The sequence below is a fragment of the Erythranthe guttata genome, chromosome 3 (genome assembly GCF_056151865.1).
Source record: "Erythranthe guttata isolate IM_541 chromosome 3, IM_541, whole genome shotgun sequence".
Lineage (NCBI taxonomy): Eukaryota > Viridiplantae > Streptophyta > Magnoliopsida > Lamiales > Phrymaceae > Erythranthe > Erythranthe guttata.
In genome coordinates this window covers 15,484,353-15,508,045 of record NC_142535.1, presented here as the reverse complement: position 1 = coordinate 15,508,045, position 23,693 = coordinate 15,484,353, and the positions used below count along the sequence as shown (strand labels likewise).

Below are 23,693 nucleotides of genomic sequence, written 5' to 3'. Positions count from 1 at the left end.
CTTCCGAGGGTCTTGCGACTTGAATCTCGGATCGAACGTTGAACTTTGACTTGATTTGACTTGAAGATTTTGAAGTTCTTGATGGATTTGGCCCCTCAATCTTCCTTCGATCTTGATTTGTTGAACTTTGACGGGCGTTGACTTGAAGATCTTGAAATTCTTGATGGATTTGGCCCTTCAATCTTCCAGTGATCTTGACTTGAATTGATTAACGTTAATCCGAAGGTTTGGCACCGTTATCTCGGATCGAACGCTAGATTTGACGAAGAACGCCTTGAATTTGCTCAAGAACACCTCGAATATGACGAAGAACACTTTGAATGTAGAGAGAGAATCTTACCTCCTACGAATTCTTCTTCCTTGCTTCTTGAATTGTAGAGAGAATTTTGCTCCTACGATTTCTGCTCCTTCAGTTGTGTTTTTAATTGTGGAGGGAGGATTCCTATTTATAGTGGTAGAATAAGAGTCCTTGATGGGCCTTACTGATGATGTGGCGCGATTTGATTGGCCCGATTTAAATTGATATTTATCTCTTGTAACTTGGAAGAGAAGAAACAATTCTATTGGCCAATAATTAATTGATATTTATCCCTTATAATTTGGAAGAGAATAAATAATTCTACTGGTAAATATATATTTAAAATCAATTATCTATTTAATTTAGGAATTAATTTAATTAAATCCCTAGATTTAAAATAGAAAATATGTAATTGATATTTAAATATAGATACCAATATACGGCACATAATCTTGATTTGATTTGAATTTAAATATTTAATTACGGAATTGCCATGGGCCATAGAATTTAAATAGAATTCCTTGTTTCGTAATTGCACAATGGTCCCTTTCTTTTGGATAAAATTTATTTATCTACAAATGCCCCCACGAGACTTGTTCACGGACGATGCGTCTTGAAGTGAATAAGTCACGATAATCACTTTTATTTATTTATTTTTTTGTTTTGTAACAAACATCTCCCAAGCTCAACACTTTCAAAATTGAGCACCTTTTGTGAGATCATTGAAATCGTAACCCATACTTAATAATAAAATTGAATGGGCCCACCCAAATCACAAGTGCGGACGGCTAGAAGCATCAGACTTCCTCATGCTTAGAACTTCTCCCATTCTTCGATCTCTTTTTTTTTTTTTTTTTTTTTTTTTTTTTTTTTTTTTTTTTTTTTTGAAACACTCGCGCAGCAACACCGTAATTTTGAACTTCTAACTTCAACGGGTTTCTCTGCATCATAAGTTGGGAATTTTAATTTACTTCGAGTGAAACATGAGGATCGTACGATGAGAGAATTTTAATTCTATATGGGCAGTTCTCTTCCAATTCAAATCGAAGTTTAATGGGCAGTGACTCTTCTCTGCAAAATAAACACTCCTTTTCCCATTGCAATTTGGTTTCACGGACAAGTTGAACACTCCTTCTTCTATTGAGATTATGCTTTCTTTTGATTGGTTGATTAGAAACCTAAGGTTTGTGGGATTAGCTTCATCTATCCCTTATAAAAGGGGGATGCCCTCTTCGTTTTTTTTTCATTCACAAATCCAACGACCTGCCAATTATTTGCTTCTGTCTGCTACTTGTAATCGATTCCAGGTCAGTTTTGCATATAAAATATACGCATAATCAGACTCTTTGAACACGTCCGCCAGGTGTTTGATAATATGACACTAAGAACTGCTTTCTCCCCTTTTTTTTTTTTTGTTTTTTTTTTTTTTTTTTTTTTTTTTAATTTTTAAATTCGAGTTTTGCCCGTTTATTTTGCTCGATTGCTTATCAAAACAAAATACTGTTTTCCTTGTCCAGGTTTCGCAACTCGACAGATTTGGTATTTGATTTTAGCGCAGTTCCTTGCCCCCGTTCTTTTTTCTTCCTCCTTTTTTTTTGTCAAACTAATTGCTCTTTGTTTTGAAATTGTTTTGACAGGTTTTGCGATGGTTTGTTTCAAGCAAGCTTTCTCCTCTTCCGGCGACGAGCAATTGGTAATTCTTGACGATCGCTACCAACCGAATGACAAAGGAACCGTCTTGACGATTTATGCCCCCCTTATTGGTTCTTACGCAAAGCAATGGCCACGCCTCACGACTCCGAATCGCATGTCCGTTTGGTCCCACGAGCATCCTCATAATAAGTACGAGTACGTGTATAGCTTGCGAGCATCAAATCATAAACCCGACAGATCCTTGCTTCCGGAAGAGTCAAGCGGTCCGAGCCTTCTGCCGACTTTGGGTGACAACATCGTGAATGGAAGAGTCAAGTGGGGAGATACTCTCGAGCTTTCCGGCGGCTTTCAATTCTTCAAAGGGTACTGGGAGTGGACCGAAGACGTTCTCAGTCGTTGCCAGCACAAGCTGAAGTCCGCGAAGATCTATGATCCTGTATATGCTTCCCTCTTCACGTACGATTACAATTCCGAAATTATGAAGGCGTTCTTCGAGGCATGGTGTCCGACTACAAATACCCTCTTGACGTCTCCCGGAGAAATGTCTATCTCTTTATGGGATTTGCACATCCTCTCCGGGCTATCGTTAACCGGGCTGCTTTACGATGAAGTTGTCCCTGCCTCTCAAGAACTCGTCGGTTCCGATGCAAAGGGTGTTCGATATTCTCACCGTTCCTGCCGACATCTATTCCATGCCTACCACTTACTTCGGAAGCGCTCTAAAGATCCGTCCTCCAATGTCTCTGTCGAAAGCTGGATTCAGTTTTGGTCGAAGAAGCAGAAGAAGTACACTCAACCTCCTCCGCGCAAAGAAAAGAAAGGTGTTCGCCCCAAGTCAACTCACAATCCTTCCGGCAATATTGAAGCACATGCGAAATGGATCAACATTGAAGAAGCTGTGTTTTCGAGCATTAGCGTTGATGTCGAACTGAGGTCCGAGACGTACTTGGCGGCCCATTTGGCTTGTTGGCTTTGCACCTTCGTCCTCCCTATTGATGATGTGGGCATGATACGTCCTTCAACATTCAAGATGGCTAGCATAATGGCGAGTGGCGAAGAAGTCTCTCTTGCAGTTCCTGTCTTGGCAAGCATCTTCAATGGCATAAATAGGATTTCGAGATCCTTGAGACCCCATCAAGAGAATTCTCCGTTTCCTATTCACTTCGTCTATAGTTGGTTGGCGTTTTATTTCAAGACCCATTGTCAAGTTCCGCAAGGCGTAGCCGTCGATGGCCCAAAGATGGTATCTTATTCCGGAGAAAGAAGCGCTAGATACTACACTCCCGCGGATGCACGCAAACGGATTCACAAAGGAGATCTTATGTCTTGGACTTGCACCACGATCCCTAGGAGCGAGTCTTCTTTATATGTTGATGATGGAACAACTAAAGGGTTCGAAAGAAATTATTTCATCGCCATTCGCTCGAGCTATCTCTCCTTGCGGCGTGGTAATCGTTTCGTTATTGAGCCATATAGTCCTCATCGGTTTAGCCGTCAATTTGGGTTTTACCAAGATGTTCCGGGAGTACTTGATGAAGACGTTCGCGAGGCTTCTTTAATAGATGGACTCCGTTATTGGCGTCTATGTGTTTTGCTCGAGTCCATGTCTAAAGTGATGTTTTCCATCGTTCCTCAAAATCCGAGAAAGTTTCACACGGACGACTATAAGAGATGGTGGACTAAAGCTTACGGAACTTATCTTGAAAATAAAGCTGCGAGTCTGATGAACTTGGAGTCAAGTAAGATTCCACTTGAAGACAAAGAAGATGAGGCAAGAGGTAGTCTCGACAATCTTTCTCGCGAAAATGTTCTCCAAACCAAAAATCCTCCTAGAGATATAAAGAAGAAGAATGTTTTGCCTCCTTCGGATGAGAGTGACAATAGCCATATAGAGCGTCATTGGAAAAGGCCGAAGAGGGACCCGCAATCTTCAAAACCACAAGATCTTCTTCATATTGATAACAACGTGGACAGTCATTCTCGAACAAATGACACTTTTGCTGAGAAGGTTGCACTTCATACTTTTCCCTTTTTTTTTTTTTTTTTTTTTTTATAATGATTTTTTTTTTTTTTTTTAAGTTGGAAAAGGAGATAATTGACGTTGACGATCGCGAGGAATCTCAAGCTAGTCATCACTCCACTGCCAATGCTTGCTCAACGGGTGCAGCTTCGCCGCCGACTACTTTGATGCCTGCCAGAACATCCAAGATGAAAGAGACCGCGAAAGGGTCGTACAATGGTGCTTGTTCAGTTTTTGTGGGTGAGAATTTCCTGAAAAATCACAAGCGGGTTTTTCTTCGCCAATTATGGCAAGATCTTCGTGCGAGGATAGTACGGACTTCAATTGATTCCATTTCGTCTATTCAAGAAGATGTCCAATTAGTTCTTGGAACCATGCGGGATCTTGGTGATTTCGACATATCTTGCATAGAAGAATTATTGAAGTCATTATTTTCCCAGGCGACGGCTTATGATAAGGTGAGGTCGTCGAACACTGAGAAGGCATCTAAAGAGATTCTAGCACGACAATTAGATGGGGCTAAAGATCGTTTGCATAATACTCAAGCTAGAGAACACAAAGAGACTCATCAATTTCAAGCCACCAATAATGATTTGGAGAGTGTTAAGAAAGAGCGTGCTACTTTGAAGCTGAGGGTGGGACAGTTGAGATCATCATTAAAACGACAACGAGAACTCCTTGATACTGTTAAAATAGAAATTCGTGAGATTAATGAAGAGATTGCTGCCATTGAAAATACATCCCCTTTAAGTGATGATTTGGTAGACGAATTGCGCGCTTCTGCCGAGCTTCTAGAAGATGCCAAAGAAAAGTTGAACGATTTAGACCCTTTTGCTTGAGCTAGATTTAGATGATTTTTTTTTTTTTATTTTTTTATTTTTTGTTTTTTTTATTGTTTATTTCACTTTTATGATTCATGAAATAAAAAAATTCTCCTTTTCCATCGTGCTCCCCTTATATTCTTCAACGATTCTTTTTTTTTTTTTTTTTTTTTTTTTTTTTTAGGAAAGGACTGAACTTAGAGAATATCTAAGCTGCCTACGTACCCCGAATGGGATCAAGTCATAACGTAGTTCAAAGGAAAAAAGATAGATTTTTTTTTTTTTAGGAAAGGACTGAACTTAGAGAATATCTAAGCTGCCTACGTACCCCGAGTGGGATCAAGTCATAACGTAGTTCAAAGAAAACAAAAATAGATTTTTTTTTTTTTTTTTTTTTTTTTTTTTTTTTTTTAGGAAAGGACTGAACTTAGAGAATATCTAAGCTGCCTACGTACCCCGAGTGGGATCAAGTCATAACGTAGTTCAAAGAAAAAAGATAGATTTTTTTTTTTTTTTTTTTTTTTTTTTTTTTTTTTTTAGCCGTGCACAGTTTCAACTCATGCGGGCCAGGAGCCTTCTCCTCCGCTTCATGCATAGTACCGCTTCAAGAACTTTCCATTTATCGGACCAATTCTTAAACCATCTTCGGCAACCAACTTGTACGCTCCATTTGTGTATGCTTCTTTGACGACATAAGGACCATCCCACTTTGAAGTAAATTTATTCCTAGTTTTGTGAGTGACGATGATGGGCCTCCTTACGGCAAGTACCAAATCTCCAACTTGAAACGATCTTGGCCGCACCTTCTTATTAAACGCCCTAGAAAGACGAGCTTGGTAGCATTCAATACTTTGTTGTGCCTCTAATCTTTTCTCGTCAAGAGCTTCCAATTCTGCAAGACGCAAACGGGCATTTTCTTCTTGAGTGAGTTCTTCTTGTATAGCTATCCTCAATGATGGAATTTGTTTTTCAAGAGGCAAGACTGCTTCCACACCGTACACCAAAGCATATGGAGTGGCTTGAGTAGGTGTTCTATACGTTGTTCTATAAGCCCATAAAGCTTCTCCCATCTTCTCGTGCCAATCACGTTTTGACTTGGCGATCACTTTCTTCAGCAAATTACATAAAGTCTTGTTGAAGGCCTCGGCGAGTCCATTGGCGGCTGCGTTGTACATTGAAGACTTTCTTTGCTTGAAGCCAAACTTTTCACAAAGTTTATCTATCACACCATTGCAGAATGGCTTTCCGTTGTCTGTGATCACATATCGAGGAACTCCGTAGCGGTAGATGATATTGATGCGGATGAAATCGGCAACGTTCTCCTTCTTTACTTCTCGAAGAGGCACTGCTTCAGCCCATTTGGAAAAGTAGTCTGTTGCTGCCAAGATATAGAGATGTCCAGCTGAAGACTTTGTCATAGGTCCAACCACATCCAAACCCCAAGCATCAAAGGGCCATGAGGCAACAGTAGGGTGCAATGGCTCCGGCGGTTGATGAATAAAGTTTGCATGAAATTGACAAGGTTGGCATTTTTGGGCATACTCCATGCAGTCCTTCACCATAGATGGCCAATAATAGCCCATTCTTTTTATTCGGAAATGTAGCTTGGGTCCTGACTGATGGGCGCCGCAAACTCCGGAATGAGCTTCTTCTATGGCTTGAATGGCTTCGTCATCACCTAAACATCTCAAGAAGACTCCATCAAATGAACGTCTATAAAGTGTATCTTTATAGTAGATGAAACGAGCCGCACGACGTCGAATATCAACCCTTTGACGTGGATCATTAGGCAACTTTTCGTACTTCAAGTAATCCACAAACGATTGACGCCAATCTTCTTTCTCGATTTCAAACACGTAAACCACTCGAGTTTCGTCTTCTTCAATTTCTTCGTGTTCAAAAATTGGTGGTACGACCCACCTCTTGAAAATTGATATACGAGCTCCGTCTTCGGGCATGGCTAAAGTAGAAGCAAGTTTTGCCAATGCATCTGCTTGTTTGTTATCCTTTCTTGGCACATGCTCTATCGTCACATCACCAAGGTATCCGATAAGTCTTTTAGCATAATCCACATAAGGGAGTAAATCGAGCTTCTTTACTTCGTACGATCCGAGTATCTGATTGATCACCAACTTGGAGTCTCCATATACCTCCAAATTTAGTCGCTTTATATCAACTGCCATTTCTAGCCCAAGGATAAGAGCTTGATATTCAGCAACATTGTTAGAGCAATTTTGTGTTAAGGTAAAAGAGTGAGGCAACACTTCGCCGTTGGATGTGACGAATACTACTCCGGCGCCCGCTCCTTCTCTGTGAGAAGCTCCATCAAAATACATCTTCCAAGGAGGACTAGCTTCAATCACAAGAACATCTTCATCGGGTAGATCATCGGATAACTCCCACTCTGCAGGGATAGGGTGATCTGCCAAGAAATCGGCTAGAACTTGTCCTTTCACAGCCTTTTGTGGAATATATGTTATGTCAAATTGCTGCAATTGTAGGTACCACCTTGCGAGTCTGTCAGATAGGACGGGTTTTGACATGACATACTTTAGAGGATTCATCCTTGAGATCAGACGGACAACATGTGCTTGAAAATAATGCTTCAACTTTTGAATTGCAAAAATGAGCGCTAAGCATGTCTTTTCGATTGGCGAGTAGTTCAATTCATTTGGTGTCATTGTTCTACTCAAGTAGTATAAGGCACTCTCTTTTCCATCATCATTCTCCTGGGCTAGTAAAGCTCCGACAGATCGTTCTTGAGCAGCAATATAGAGTATTAACGATCGTCCGGGCACTGGTGCAATCAACACAGGAGGCTTCGTTAAATATGATTTTATACTTTCAAAGGCACTAGTGCAAGCTTCATCCCATTCAAAGGGAACATTTTTCTTCATGAGTCGGCTGAATGGTTGACATCGACCGGCTAAGTTTGAAATGAACCTTCTTAGGTATGCCAACTTTCCTTGCAAACTTTTGAGTTCATGAATGTTCCTAGGCTCGCGAATCTTTAAAATTGCATCAATCTTGGCTTGTTCGATTTCTATGCCTCGGTGACGAACTACGAATCCAAGAAACTTCCCCGAAGTAACACCAAATGCACATTTCAATGGATTCATCTTCAATTGGTACCTTCTCAAGCGCTCGAAGACTTTTCTCAAATTTTGGAGATGATCTTCCCTTCTTTTGGATTTAACCACCAAGTCATCCACATAACATTCAACATCTCTATGGAGCATGTCATCAAATATCTTCTGCATGGCTCTTTGGTATGTAGCACCGGCATTTTTCAAGCCAAATGGCATCACTTTATAGCAATAGATGCCCTTAGGAGTGCGAAAGGCTGTTAATTCTTCATCTCTCGGCGCCATTCGTATTTGATTGTATCCGGACGATCCATCCATAAATGATAATGCTTCGTGGCCCGTAGTAGCATCAATCATTAGTTCGGCTATTGGCATTGGAAAGTCGTCCTTAGGGCATGCTTCGTTCAAATCTCTAAAGTCAACACACACACGAATTTGTCCATTCTTCTTTCTAACAGGGACGATACTTGAAATCCATGTTGGGTATTTGACTTCTCGAATGAAACCAACCTCAATAAGTTTGTTCACTTCAGCCTCAATTGCAGGTACTAATTCAGGTCTAAATCTACGTTGGCCTTGCTTCACAGGGCGAGCTTCTTTCTTCACGGAGAGATGATGTATTGCCACTTTTGGGTCCAATCCAGGCATTTCTTTATAAGACCATGCGAACACATCCTTGAACTCGTGCAACAATTCAACATAAGTCTCCTCTTCGTTGACAGCCAGTAAAGCGCTAATGTAGATTGGTCGAGGATTCTCCGCATCTCCTAAATTAATTTCCTTTAACTCATCGATGGTGGCTTTGACTCCTTCTTCAAGCTCGGGTGGAGCAATTTCAGCGTCTTCCTCCTCAATCACGTCTATTTCACTTAAAGTGATATGATACGATGATGCCACACTTTCTCTGTCATCTTCCTCTTCGTCTTGGATTTTTGTAAAGACGACAGTTCGCATTTTAGCCTTCAACTCTTCACCACATGATATGGTCAAATAAGTACGCCGTTTCATGCGAGATGGAATTGAACTTCGAATCCTTCGTGTTTTGGTGATTTTAGTATTAGAGACACCCACATCTTTCTTGTTCTTTCTGTTATGCCCCCACTTTCTAAGTGGTCCAAGCCTATCAAAGACGGATGGCGTAAGTCTATCAAACCCTCGTTTGTCGCATTTTTCATGCCCCCACTCTCTAAGTGGTCCAAGCCTATCAAAGACGGATGGCGTAAGTCTGTCGAAGACAGATGGTGTAAGCCTATCAAAGACGGATGTCCTTCTCACTTTTGTTCTACTTTCAAGAAAATCGCCTGTTGATGAGAATTCATCTTCGATTATGTAATTACTGGTGGCTCTATTGATAGCAATACGAATTGGCTTTTGTGGAACAAATCCAAGACCAACTCTAGGACTTTGAATAGCATGTCCCTTTTCTTTCAGCATTATCTGAGTAGTATTGAGGCCATGCACCTTTTCGCCAACAACTTCGGCAGGAAGCCTTCCAAGCGTAGAATCTTCACGTGGGTTGAAACCAGCTCTCACTAAGAGTTTATAAGCATTTGGGCCAAAACATTTTGTCATTTGAGACTCGGAGAATTCTTCGCATTCCTCTTGGGTTCCTTCTGTGGGATGAACAAATCCTTTAGGTGGTTGAGAAGTTGTTCGCTTCTCGTCAATTGGTGTTAGGGGAAACATCAAATCTTTCAAATCCTCACACGCTAAAGGAGCATTGTCTTGATTATTTCTTCGCTTTGGTTCTTCAACTGGTAGAATTTCTTTGGCCTTTACCGTCTTCTCATCATCAAGATAGTATTTAGCATCGGCAAAGTGGGCTTCTGCCTCGGTGAACGGTTTATCATCGGCGAGTATCATTTTAACTACTCCGTCTCGACAATACTTGAAACATTGGTGCCAAGAAGAAGGAACCACATTATTCTCATGTATCCAAGGTCGCCCGAGAAGCATGCGATATGAGGTTCTTGCGTCAATGACATGGAACAGTGGAGTGGACAACATATCATCCATTAACAACTCTATCCTTATGATACCAAGGGCCCTTTGTCCTTCTTGATTAAATCCTTGGATCATCAATCGACTAGTTTTGAGCTCCTCTGTGGAGATCCCCAATTCCTTTAAAGTGTGCAACGGCAAAATATTGACTGCAGAACCTCCGTCGATTAAAATTCTATTCACCTTCTGCTCACGAGCGTAGCCGGCAACAAACAATGGCCTATTGTGTAGTTTGGAACCAAGAAGTAAATCTTCATCAGCGAAAGTCATTGTTGACATGCATTTACCAATCACGGTACAAACCTCATTTGAAGACGGAGTTGTTCCACTAGCAGCGATCTCCTTTTCAATTATCGTGTTGCATGAGATGTTAACATGATCATCATCTCCTTCGTGTACGTTTGTTGTCGTCATGTCAAGGGACTCAAAACTGCTGACGATAAAATTTGTATTGGCGCTGATCTCTTCAAGTGATATCTTTCCTTGGCGAGCTAGCTGCATAATTTTATCTTTGAATACGAAGCAATCATGAATTGGGTGCCCGACCAACCGATGATACTTGCAGTATTTTGGGTCATCGGTTTTGTTAGCTTCTTCGGGGCGCTTCATTTCAGGCAACTCGATAAGTTTTAAACCTAGCAAATCATCAAATATTCCAGCCACATCAGTGTCGAGGAACGGATATTCCCTTGCTTGCATTTCTTTTAGAGTAAGTCTTCTTCTTTCTTGTGAAAAATCTTGTTTTTCCTCATTGTTTCCGTTCACTTTTCCTTGAATTTTGATAGGGGTCGCATTCACTGCCAAAGATTCTTTGCTTGAGGTCTTAGAGAAAACTCTACCCCCTTTCCGAAAGTCCTGTTTTTCTTTCGACTGTCGAGGCTCTTGAACTGGTGGTCCCTCAACTCCACTAGCCATAATGCTCAACTCCATGTCGTGCGCTCTAGTGGCCAACTCTTCAAAACTCTTAGGTTGAATCCCTTGCAGGATATATCGGAGTCCCCATTGCATTCCTTGAATGCACATCTCGATAGCCGAAGCCTCTGACAATCGGTCCTTGCAATTCAGGCTTAAATTCCTCCAACGGTTAATATAGTCAATGACGGCCTCTTCTTTCCACTGGCGAGAGTTTGTGAGCTCGATCATGCTCACTGTTCTTCGGGTGCTGTAGAAGCGATTCAAAAATTCTTGTTCCATCTGACTCCAACTGTCAATTGAGTTTGGTTCTAGGTCCGTATACCAATCGAAAGCATTCCCCTTCAACGATCGGACGAATTGTTTAACGAGATAGTCTCCGAAAGTCCCGGCATTGTTACAAGTTTCAACAAAATGTGCCACATGCTGTTTTGGGTTGCCCTTGCCATCAAATTGCTGAAATTTCGGAGGTTGGTAACCGATTGGCATCTTCAAGTCGTCTACTCTTAGAGTGTATGGCTTGGTGTATGTTGACGACGATTTGGAACCCTCATTGAATTTGTCCTTGATAGTCCCCATGATGAACTCCTTCAATTGGTCTATAGGAATCAACCCCTCTGATGAAATCTGGAATTCTTCAGCCGGGCTCTTCTCCCTTTCGATTGGATGTCGCCTTGCAGAAGTTTCAGCTTCGGCGTGATTTTCACCTTGTTTTCCCATGTCGTGACTACTGTCAACCTTGTTCCTCAATATCGCGATTTGGGAGTCTTGTTCTTGAATGTGCTTTGTTAGCCCTTCAATGGCCTTAGTCAAGATCGCCATCTGCTCCTCCATGGTCGTAGCATGTGTCGTCATGACGGGAGCCACCTCAGAGTAGTTTGATGCTGAAAGGGACGTGGATGATGAAGCTTCTCCTCTAGATCCTTCCACGCCTCCACCTATGTTGACGAGAGGTGACGAGCCCTTTTCGATGATTTGGGGCGTTGAGCTAGTCTCGGAGGATGTCTGCAGCTTCTTAGCCATACTCCTTGTAACTACTCCCATGCTTGATGAATTTGAAGTAGCAGCCTTCATCGTGAACGTAGAACAGCTACTAGGATCTTCGAGAGAGAGAAGAGATGAGAGGTAGAGATGTCCCACCGGGCGTGCCAAAATTTGTAACAACAAATTCTTATCTGCGATATAAACAAACAAGAAAAATTGAACAAAGATGATTTTTATTGAATTAAAATAAATAAATTGCGGGTTACAATCTCTATTTTAATCCTCTGATTATTCTCTCAAGAAAAATATATGATTGACTTTGAATTTCGGAGACGAGTCGTTGATTTGATCTTCTCCGGATTTGATTTGGATTTGAATAACGTCTTCCGAGGGTCTTGCGACTTGAATCTCGGATCGAACGTTGAACTTTGACTTGATTTGACTTGAAGATTTTGAAGTTCTTGATGGATTTGGCCCCTCAATCTTCCTTCGATCTTGATTTGTTGAACTTTGACGGGCGTTGACTTGAAGATCTTGAAATTCTTGATGGATTTGGCCCTTCAATCTTCCAGTGATCTTGACTTGAATTGATTAACGTTAATCTGAAGGTTTGGCACCGTTATCTCGGATCGAACGCTAGATTTGACGAAGAACGCCTTGAATTTGCTCAAGAACACCTCGAATATGACGAAGAACACTTTGAATGTAGAGAGAGAATCTTACCTCCTACGAATTCTTCTTCCTTGCTTCTTGAATTGTAGAGAGAATTTTGCTCCTACGATTTCTGCTCCTTCAGTTGTGTTTTTAATTGTGGAGGGAGGATTCCTATTTATAGTGGTAGAATAAGAGTCCTTGATGGGCCTTACTGATGATGTGGCGCGATTTGATTGGCCCGATTTAAATTGATATTTATCTCTTGTAACTTGGAAGAGAAGAAACAATTCTATTGGCCAATAATTAATTGATATTTATCCCTTATAATTTGGAAGAGAATAAATAATTCTACTGGTAAATATATATTTAAAATCAATTATCTATTTAATTTAGGAATTAATTTAATTAAATCCCTAGATTTAAAATAGAAAATATGTAATTGATATTTAAATATAGATACCAATATACGGCACATAATCTTGATTTGATTTGAATTTAAATATTTAATTACGGAATTGCCATGGGCCATAGAATTTAAATAGAATTCCTTGTTTCGTAATTGCACAATGGTCCCTTTCTTTTGGATAAAATTTATTTATCTACAGAGTGCCATCATTCATATTCTCTTCTTGCAATATAGGTGCCGGTAACTCCACATCCGCTGCCACAGATTGTGCAGGAGTGCCATCAAGGACATCTACAATATCAAGTTCAGGTATATTGAATTCTTGGTGGTTTGCATTTTCGATACATGTAGTCTGGTTGCTTGAAGAAGGGGTTTGGTCATCACTGGATTGTTGAAGATGTGTAGCATTATCCAGACCTGCACTAAGAGAGGAAATACAATCATCTATATTTTGGGCAGAAATGTAATTTTCCATACCTGTATCATTTGATATTTTCGTACTTTGATGTATGTTTGACGATTTTACTTCTTTTGGTGCGATCCATTCATCTAAAGAAGGAAACTCAGTCAATGTTAAGTTAGAATTTGACATAGGAAGTTCACGTATGTGTTTGTATGGAAACACTTCTTCATCAAAGACAACATGGTGAGAAATATAGACTTGTTTCGTCTTTGGTTCAAGATAGTGATATCCTTTGTGAATGGGACTATACCCAATGAAAACACAAGGATAAGTTTTCTTCGTGAATTTAGAACCTCCACGATGGCGCAATGATGGAAAACATTGACATCCTAAAACCCGCAAGCCATTATAATCTGGATGTCTTTTGTAGAGCTTGTAATATGAACTCTCATTTTGCAGTACTGAAGAAGGCAATCGATTGATGAGATACACTGCACTAAGAAAACACTCAACCCAAAGAGACAATGATAAATTAGCATGAAAAAACATAGTTAGTTCCGTTTTTACTATATGACGATGTTTTCTTTCAGCCACTCCATTTTGTTCGGGAGTCCCTGGGCATGATACATGTTACTGAATTCCACAGGTTTTAACATGATTAAGAAAATTATTTGAATTAAATTCTCCTCCACCGTCACACTTAATCTTAATTTTTCTATCAAGTTGATTTTCCACCAATTTTTGGAATTGCACGAAATAATTGAAAAAATCCGATTTTCTTTTCACAGGGTAAATCCATGTAAATCTAGAATAATCATCGACAAAAATAACGTAAAACTGACATCCTTGACTTGAAAATAAAGGTAGAGGACCCCAAAGATCACAATGTATTTTTTCAAGGCAATATTTTGAAATTTCATTTGATAATTGAAAAGGTAGATGGTTTAGTCACCCAATTTGACAACTAACACATATAGATGATTTAGTCTCCCAATTTGTAATATTAATAATTTTCTTTTCGTTCAAAAAAGAAAGGATCTTTGAATTTGGATGTCCAGGCCGTAGGTGCAATATTGAAGAAGAGCCACCTTTTCTTATTGCACTTAATGCCCCATGAGGAAAATCATCAAGAGCATAAAGTCGTCATCTCTTAGGTCCCCTTGCTATTATTCGTTGATGCTGATCCTTAACAACAAAATCATTATCAGTGAATTCAACAGTGCAAGTATTATCAGAAGTAAGCTTTCCCACAAATAATAAATTCTTTTCAAATTGGGAACTACAAGCACGTCTTTTAAATTTAATTTACCTTTTTCCGTAGTGATGTATGCATCACCAGTATGAGATATAAGTAAAGACTCACCATTACCAAAGTAAATCGTGTCTTCACCAAAATAAGGTTTTATAACGGAGAGTTTACCTGGATTATTTGTCATATGAGACGTAGCCCCTGAGTCAGCGTAAAATGATTGGTCATTGACATCGTTGATGGTCATTGATGCAAGAGCTTGAGGAATTTCGGCAGCTTGATATGAGTAGTCGAACCTATGCCAACAATCAATAGCTTCGTGGTTTGGTTTTTGTTAGATTTGACAAATGTTTTTGTCATTTTTATTGGGAGCCCGAGATTCATGATGTGTTAGATCCACATCTCTTTCTTTTCGTTGGTCATTGTTATTCGATTGTATTCGACCGGTGTGGGAATTTTGCCTCTCCAATTGGGTGTTGTAGCGTCCAGCAGAAGTGAATCCTCGTCCCCTTGAATTAAATCATCCTCCACGACTTCCTCGACCTCGCGTACATTGGCTGTAGAAGGCTTGTTCGTGTTCCATTAATACATTTTCTTCATCACGTAGTGTACCAAAAGATTGTCCGTATCCTTGAAGTGCTAATACGATACTGAATGTCGGATATGGAGGCTTTGTTAACATAGCAAGCCGAAAGTTTTTGTATTTTGGCCCAAGGCCATTTGCAAACTGAAAATTTTATCAAAGTGGCTCACCGGTTTTTTTATTGCAGTGAGATTGTCACAGATCCATTTGAATTCTTTTAGATACTCGTTCAACGATCTTGACCCCTTTTTGATAGTCATGAACATGTTTTTCATGTTTCCTTCTTTATCGATTGTAATCGGAAGAAGTTGCTCTTCAAGCGATTTCCAGAGTTGACGAGCCGTTTCTGCGTCAAAGATTGATGATAGCATTTCTTCATTCATGGTTCCACACAACCATGAAAGAAGCAGACCATCATTGAGGATCCACGCTGCATAAGCTAGATTTGGGCTCTTTTTTTCTTCGTTGTCTTTGATTTCTTCAGTTGGAATTTCATCACTCTCGAGGTGATGAAATACACCTAAACTGCGAACCAAAGGGATGATTTGAGAACGCCACATTAGAAAATTTGTGGTGCTTAACTTTATTGAAATAAGACTAGAATATTGGTGGAAAGATTGAATGGTAAGCTGAGGTTCATTGTTTTTTATTGCGAAAGGCATGATATCAAGGCTTGCGGTCTGGCTCGATGATACCATGAGAAGATTTAGAAAACTCAAGGTGTATTGTTGTTCAGCCATTTTTTATTGATGAATAAATGTTAAAGATACAATGTATATATATACAGAGGATTATACTATCTATATAGAAAGGATCAAGAATTATGGCATTGACAATTGCTGTCAATTAGCCGTTGCCAATATCTCTAGAATTATGGGAGAGATATCATGGCTGTCAATCAATTGTAATTATGGAATAATTAATATTTAAATAATATTAATTTATTTCCTTAACACTAGGAACATCGTACGTCATGTTCCTAAAAAAAACCTTCGATTTTGTAATGATTTTTATTCGCTTGAAGAGGGTGTGGGTGTGTTTTTCTTTCTTTTTTCACCATTGTTCGATTGGCCACAACCGAGTTGACGTTTTGGGGCTCGGTATGAGCCGGAGTAGTGGCAAAAACTGCAGTTTCCGTTTGCATTAATCAACATTCGTCCCTGTTCGGTGCATCAAATTATGCCTGCAAAAGTTTCTTTTACAACCGGAAAGAATGTGAACGTCGTTTTCATTTGTTCTTGTGGTTCAAGTTTCACATATTAGGGGCTTAGTAATCTATTTTCTTGTGGCACTTAGTGAGATTAAATGAAATTAGATATTGCATCAGCTTTTGTTTAAACTACACATAGGACTATTTAGGGGCGGTAAACGAGCCGAGCTGACTCATGAGCTCGATGATCCAACTCGAAAAAAGCTCGAACTTCAACCCGAGTTTTCGAGCTCGTAGGCTCGAGCTTTCTGACGAGCTCGAACTTATTTTTAGTTGTTTGTGAGCTCACGGGCCGATTCGCGATTATTTTTTAATTTTTATATATTGTTTTTTTATTCAAATAATATAGAATATTATGGAAACAATATAAAAAGAACATAAATGTTAAAAAATATATATAATTACAGTTAATTTTGTAAATAGTTTATTATAATCTAAATATTTTTAATAATTAAAAAATAATAATAATACTAAAAAAAAATCAAAATGAGCTTAGGCTTGGGCTTGACTTGAGAAAAAAAAAAAAAAAAAACTCAACGAACTTGTAATCTAAAATATTAGTCTAGTTACAATTTCATTAAAATTTGTAATCTAAAATATGACTCTATAATAAAAGAATCTTAATTATAAAATATTTGTGTTTATTTATTTTATATATTTTTATAGGTAAGTTACAAACACCCCTGAGATATGGTCAAATTACAAAACCTCCCTCTTGTTTGGATAATTACATCTACTCCTCAACTATGATTTTTTTTACACCTTCACCCTTATGGTGCCAAATTCAACATAATCATCTAGATTCTGTGGAATGTGCTCTAGTTTGTACTCATTTTGTGTAAAAATAAAGTTTCCGATGCACCTTACTAAAAATCACATATTATGATCATCTTGCTTGATAATGTAGAGTTTGAATGGGATAAAACAGGTACAAAAGTGATAATATTCCATATAATCTCGAAGATTCCACTAAATTTGAGGAGTTGAGGGGATGGTTGTAATTATCCAAAGAAAAGGGGTATTTTTGTAATTTGACCATACCTTAGGGGGGTGTTTGTAATTTACCCATTTTTATATTATAACGAACAGCTAATTCATTAATAATAGGGTAAATTACAAATACCCCCCTGAGGTATGGTCAAATTACAAAAACACCCCTCTTGTTTGGATAATTACAACCACCCCCTCAACTCCTCAAATTTAGTGGAATTTTCGAGAATATATGGAATATTATCACTTTTGTACCCGTTTTATCCCATTCAAACTCTACATTACGAAGCAAGATGATCATAATATGTGATTTTTAGCAAGATAATTATGTTGAATTTGGAACCATAAGGATGGAGGTGTAAGAAAAAATCATAGTTGAGGGTGGTATATGTAATTATCCAAAAAGAGGGGGTTTTTTGTAATTTGACCATACCTCAGGGGGTGTTTGTAATTTACCCTTAATAATATATATTTTCAAAAAGCAACGCCACATATGACATAAGTTCAAGTCTGATTAGGTTTCCCTGTTGTACGAAGGCGAAGGTTCCTTCATTAACGTTAAATTCCCCAAACCCCAATCTGTGAACACAGTCTTCATTAACAAGGAACAGCGCGTCAAATTCCCGAACCCTAATTTGTGAACATAGTCCTACTTCTTTCGTCTACTTCGTTCTCTTCGATCCCTCGGTGTAATTTCGGATCAATTGAAGCGGAATTATCAATTTCGAGCTCATCAATTTCCAGGTTTGTTTTTGTTTTTTCTTTTTTTGTATTTGTCGAAGATCTTGTGTTGTTTCTGCGAATTTTTGTTTTTTTGGGGGCAATTATCTGATTGAATTGTATTTGATTTTCGGAATGAAAAGGATATTCGATGTGATATGGATGAATTAAGATTGAAAGATTCGATTTTTTTTTGGGTATTGATTGGTTATGCATCTTCCCCAATTGATCGATAATCTGTTGGGTTTTTGCTGAATTTAGGTTTCAAATTTATTTTTATTTTTTTTATTTTTTTTAAATTTCCTGTACTTGTGACATTAGCTTTTATTATTGCTGTTGAGTCCCACTATGAAAGAGTTATGTGAATCTGATTGTTGATTTACTTGTCGAAAACCCTTCAGATTGCAAAGAATCGCAGCGGAGTTGTGTTTAGCGTCATTAACCATGGCGAGGCATATTCCTGGGAATATTCCTTCTCGTCGTGAAGTTCTAGAAGAAGCAACTACCATACCTATTTCTTTCAAACCTAAATGGTACTTCACTAAAGAAGAAATAGACGAACATTCGCCGTCGAGAAAAGACGGGATCGATCGTGAATCTGAATCGAAGTTGAGGCACTTATACTGTTCCCATTTACAAGAACTTGGCATGCAGCTTAAAGTGTAAGCTTCAATAGTTTCTCTCACTTATTTGTTTATTGTAAACATATCGGGTTTCGTATCTTTATTCCTACTCTCGTATTTGTCTTCGAAAAATGAAAATAATGTCCTTTCTGAGAAAAAAAAATCTTAAATGATTGCATATACTCGTTTCCCCTTATATTTAAAAAAAAAAAAATCAATCTTTTTATTAATGCTTGCGATTTTGATTTTCAGACCTCAAGTTACAATAGCTACTGCAATGATGCTGTGCCATCGATTTTATATGCACCAGTCCCATGCAAAGAATCATTGGCAGGTATAAATAATTATCCTTTACTCGTTTCTTTTTGATGTTTCAGTTTCACAAAATATAGCTTCTTTCATATGTTTTATTCGGCTGTAGGGTTTCTTGTCTCGTCGTGTATGCGAAATTTTATAAAGTCATATCACTAATTGTACGAGCTTTCTTTTGAATTGAACTATATAAATGACGATAAAATTGTTGGCTCCCTTATGTTCGAAAACCCTAGAGAGTTTGAATTTCTATTTTTTTTTTATTTTTTTTTCATGCACGTGATGAAATATTGACTGTGACGGTTAAATTGCAGACAATTGCAAATGCTAGCATGTTTTTGGCGTGCAAAGCAGAAGATACGCCACGTTGGCTAAAAGACAGAGACATAATTGTTGTCGCTTATGAATTAATGTACAGCTGGGACCCGTTAGCTCCGCAAAAGATCAAACAACGGGTACGAGAAACTTGGTTTCTTTTTATTATTTTGGCTTTTTACTAATTTGGTATTGTTCATCGCTTCTTATTTACTACTTACTATGTCTATAGGAAATTTACGATAGGCAGAAAGAATTGATTTTGCTGGGGGAGCAGCTGATTTTAGTTACCGTTGCATTTGATCTCAATATCGAACACCCTTACAAGCCACTTGTCGCCGCATTAAAGGCATTGGAAATTACGCAAAAGGAAGTCTCGAAGGTTGCGTGGAATTTCGTGAATGACTGGTAAGTTGTATTTTCTTATCTAAATTATCATAATTACTCTTATAATTATAAGTATAATATCTCTTATGTCGATTTCTTTCTTAATATTTAGGCTCCGCACAACACTGTGCTTGCAATACAAACCGCATTATATAGCAGCTGGCTCCGTTTTTCTTGCTGCCAAATTTAATAAAATAAAGTTGCCTTCTTCAAATGGGAAAGCGTGGTGGATGCAGTTTGATGTTTCGCCGAAACAATTAGAAGGTTCGTTTTTTATATGATCAATTTGCATTTTTTTCTTTCCATATTTGACTTGCTTGGCTCATAAATTACATGTTTTCTTGATTAGATTTATAATATCCTAATCAAATTGATATAAAAGGAGAAAATCTCATTGAAATCGGCACTTGTTCGAAACTTTGTGCAGTGGTCATTCAACAAATGCTTGGGGTATTAGAACAGGGTAGTGCGAATAGCAGAGCGAAACCCGTGCCTGTAAAGAGAAAATCCATTGGCTCTGGATTTAGCAATTCCAGTGGATCAACGGCCGTGCTAAATTCAAGCAATTGTTCGACGGAGACCGCTTCGAAATCCGCAGTTATTGTCAAATGCAGCAAAAATCAACCGAAATACGATGCTAACGACACCGCACAAACAACCGAGAATTGCGCGAGTGAATCGTGTAGTGCAAATAGTGGAGTGGAGGACTGTGATGCTGAGCCGATAAACGGGGACTTGGATCAGAAATCGGGCTGCAAGATTATATCCGTTACAGAAAAACGTCACAAAATTGATATTAGCAGTATTAAAGAGAGATTGAAGAGGAGGAAATTGAATAGAGTCGAAAATTTGGAATTAGGGGATAGCTCGAAAGTTGATGAAATAAACGGCGATGCTTGGATCGAAAGAGAGATAGAAAACGGCATCTGTTAATTTTATCGGAATTCGAAAAAGAAATCGGAATTAACATGGATTAATCGTGGCTCGTGTGACTGCACAGCTTGAGAAACCTTGAGCTGATGATTGATAAATATGATCTACTTCATTCGTTTTGTTGTGAGTACAATATCTGAATTTTTTCTTTATTATTTTTAATATACTGCAGTTATTTTCTTTTTTTAATATATTTTGTAGTTTCTGGAATAGGGTAAATTACAACCACCTCCTTGAGGTAAAGTCAATTTACAAAAAAAACCTTCATTTTGTAGAAATTACATACAGACCCCTGCAGTTTGTAAATTTCTTACATCCACCCCTACAAAAGGTTGTTAATGTAAGAAATTTACAAGTTTCAAGGGGTAGATGTAATTATAAAAAAATGAGGGGGGTTTTCGTAAATAAATCTTCTTTCAGGGGGACAGTTGTAATTTACCGGGCTGGAATAATGATGCACACTAAATATTACAGCGTAGCACAGTCAAAATATTTAATAAGTTGGGCCTAAATTCATGGTATTGCCCGATGCATATGGCCACGTGGAAAAGCCCATAAATAAATTCATAAATAATTTTTTATCTTTTATTTTTTATTCCAGAGGCCAAGTGGGTCAAAATTGCAGTCAAATATAAAATTCAGTCTGACGCCATGTTTTTATTTTTCCTTTTATTGATGAATGCCCAAGCTCTTTTTGTTCAGACTTTAAAATCTACTAAAATGACATTTGTCACAATTATTACATTGGCAACTAATTAATTTTTTTTTTTTCATATAATTATGCAACTAATTAATTCATGCACATATTTCTTGTAGGTTCCAATGCCAATGTCAATGGCGGCGACGATCGTCGTTTATTCTCGTCAGTGTTGGAATCATGTGTTCGTATTTCTCACGTAAGTTTGAAAATTATTTTATAGTATTTTTTATATTTTGTCCTTTAAAAAATCGGCCAAGAAGAACTCGAATTCTGACCTTTCATTGAACCCGAATTATTGACATGAATATATGAATATTAAGTCCTATCATCAAATAGTACGTAACACATTAAACTTACTGAAGTGGGTACGAAGTAAAATCCTCCGATACTTAAATCAACTCAAGTTAAAGAAACAACTATTAGAAAAATCAAGAAAATCTAGAATTCCAGGCGCTACCAGTTGTCATAGAACAAAGTCCCGGAAAATTTGCCTTGTTTTATTATTATTTTAGAAAAGAAAACATGTTGTGCATTCATGCGAAAACTTGTAATAGAAGAACAAGGCAAAAAGAGCCAAATTTTAGGGAAAGCTTTTTAATGTTTAAAGTTGGGGCTTCTAGGGATTAGAGTGCATGCCTAATATATTTATCTTTTGTAAGGGCACATAAGCTTATCTTCACTTTTACGAGAGAATCGCTCTTTTCCGATTCAAACATTTCTTTTTCCTCTTTTGCCCCTTGCTTTTTATACATAGGTTAACTCCCACACATGGCTGCTGCAGAATGTATGTTGTACATATACATACATACATACATACATACAATGTTTGCAGATTCAACGAAATGTTGCATTTAAAGATTTTACGTATGAAATTCGACAACCTCTATAGGTTTCTAAAGCCATCTAACGACAAGTATCTCTATCGGAACCGATACTATCTACTTTTTCGTTTTCCGCTTTAACAAAATGGTCCGTCGTTTATTTCTAAAACATGATATGCAGATATACTTTTTTTCTTTCCTGCACCACCGTAAATACGTGCTTTCCTTTGGGAGTGTGTATACGTGATGTTTTATGGAAAGAAAGTATGTTCTTGTTAGGCAATAAATCATTTTATTTGTCATTTAATTTGTTTTTGCCATAAATCTATAATCTATATACATATATATATATACAAGCTTAATAGAATCACTTTTTGTTGGGCAAAAAACTTGTAATAAATAGCAAGGGTGCATTTAGAACAATCCCCCCATACATATTAAAGTTATTTCATTGTCTACTTTTCTTGATCATATTTAGCTTACATTATTGCATTGTGGGGTTTTATTTAGAACAATCGTCGCCCGACTTCAATTTTTTTTTTAATAAAAACTCGTTTGATCTCGAACCCATATTTATGCTCGATGAAATATGTACAAGTCAAGCTATTAGAGAGATCGATTCGAATACTTATCAAACCAGGCTCAAACACAACTTTGAAAGCTCGATAAAAGTTCAAAACGAGTATTATATATTACACAATTTACGAAATTGTCGAGATGAGTGGAACGTCGGGAGATATGGGCCAAGTGTTGGATTTGTTAGGGTTATGGATTGAAGAAAGCATATTATTATAAATCTCATACTCCAATGGCTTCTTGTCTTCTTCTCAAACACCTTTTTAAATCCTTCATACTTTAAGACCTCCTTTTAAGGGTTTTGCCATATGTGTGCTACTTTAATTTAATCCTCTTTTTTTTTTTTTTTTTTTTTAATATATATTCATCCCACCAAATAATACTGCTTCAGTACCCTCTTAATTATATTATATATGTATCTATATATTTTTTATTTTTTTTTTTTTTTTTTTTTTTTGGTTTTAGTGAGTGGGTTGTGTTCCCCTTTGATTTAAGTGACAGAGAACGAACAGAAATTGGGGATGATAGCTAGCCTGGAAAAATTCTTTTCACCTGAATAAAAGAATATTTGCTTTTTACCTAAATGAAAATGAAATATAATGTTTTAAAGATTGTAGCTTTATATTTATCTACACAACCACAAAATAGAGACCTTATAAAGCCATGTTTCTGTATCTATATTTGTTAGCGTCACGTTTCGAAATCTATGTAACCGCCCCCACAACATTGACCTTGACCGCTTCTAATCAGTGTATTTCACCAGATTTAACATAGTAAACAGTCTTTCTTTATATCAGAGTTACAATTTCAATGCATAACTTATAAATTAAAGGTGGTGAAATTTCGAAAGACTCAGCTTTGTGAAGATACTGAATGATTTAGAAGTGTACAATAAGTGGCTCAAAATTGAATTTAAAATTAATCCATCTATCAATAAAAAGGACAATGCTGTAAAGTGGCAAGTGCCGTGGGGGGTTTGACTTCGAAGTTGACTGATTATGTCGTCTTACCAATAAAGGAGGTTAATTAGCGATAT

General features: G+C 37.8%; 2 protein-coding genes and 1 pseudogene across 4 annotated transcripts; 2 read left to right on the top strand and 1 right to left on the bottom strand.

The window, feature by feature from the left end:
• The first annotated feature begins 1,893 nt into the window (after positions 1 to 1,893).
• LOC148771918 (uncharacterized) lies at positions 1,894 to 4,810 on the top strand. Its single transcript, XM_088815285.1, has 2 exons — positions 1,894 to 3,959; positions 4,031 to 4,810. Exons 1-2 carry the CDS (start codon positions 1,944 to 1,946, stop codon positions 4,808 to 4,810), a joined length of 2,796 nt encoding a protein of 931 aa, XP_088671411.1. The 5' UTR covers positions 1,894 to 1,943.
• An 8,218-nt stretch (positions 4,811 to 13,028) lies between these two features.
• Positions 13,029 to 15,417, bottom strand: LOC148771917 (uncharacterized; annotated as a pseudogene).
• Positions 15,418 to 17,742: 2,325 nt separating this feature from the next.
• Positions 17,743 to 21,991, top strand: CYCT1;3 (cyclin T 1;3). 3 transcript variants are annotated; one of them, XR_016030362.1, is made up of 8 exons: positions 17,760 to 18,014; positions 18,392 to 18,652; positions 18,866 to 18,947; positions 19,240 to 19,380; positions 19,473 to 19,648; positions 19,740 to 19,891; positions 20,055 to 20,683; positions 21,377 to 21,991. XR_016030362.1 is itself a non-coding variant. In XM_012987340.2 (7 exons), the coding sequence occupies exons 2-7, from the start codon at positions 18,435 to 18,437 to the stop codon at positions 20,558 to 20,560; spliced, it is 1,275 nt and encodes a 424-aa protein (XP_012842794.2). In that variant the 5' UTR covers positions 17,743 to 18,014; positions 18,392 to 18,434; the 3' UTR covers positions 20,561 to 20,747. The 3 variants fall into 3 exon arrangements, 1 of the variants encoding a protein (XP_012842794.2); XM_012987340.2 differs by lacking the exon at positions 21,377 to 21,991 and having other exon boundaries at positions 17,743 to 18,014; positions 20,055 to 20,747; XR_016030363.1 differs by lacking the exon at positions 17,760 to 18,014 and having other exon boundaries at positions 18,372 to 18,652; positions 21,377 to 21,567.
• The last annotated feature ends 1,702 nt before the right edge of the window (positions 21,992 to 23,693 follow it).

What these genes read in the sequence shown, in the direction of transcription:
- LOC148771918 (XM_088815285.1), top strand. Translation starts at nt 1,944, where the DNA reads ATGGTTTGTTTCAAGCAAGCTTTCTCCTCTTCCGGCGACGAGCAATTG. An exon ending in ATGACACTTTTGCTGAGAAG is followed by an intron (nt 3,960 to 4,030) that starts GTTGCACTTCAT and finishes TTTTTTTTTAAG; the next exon opens with TTGGAAAAGGAGATAATTGA.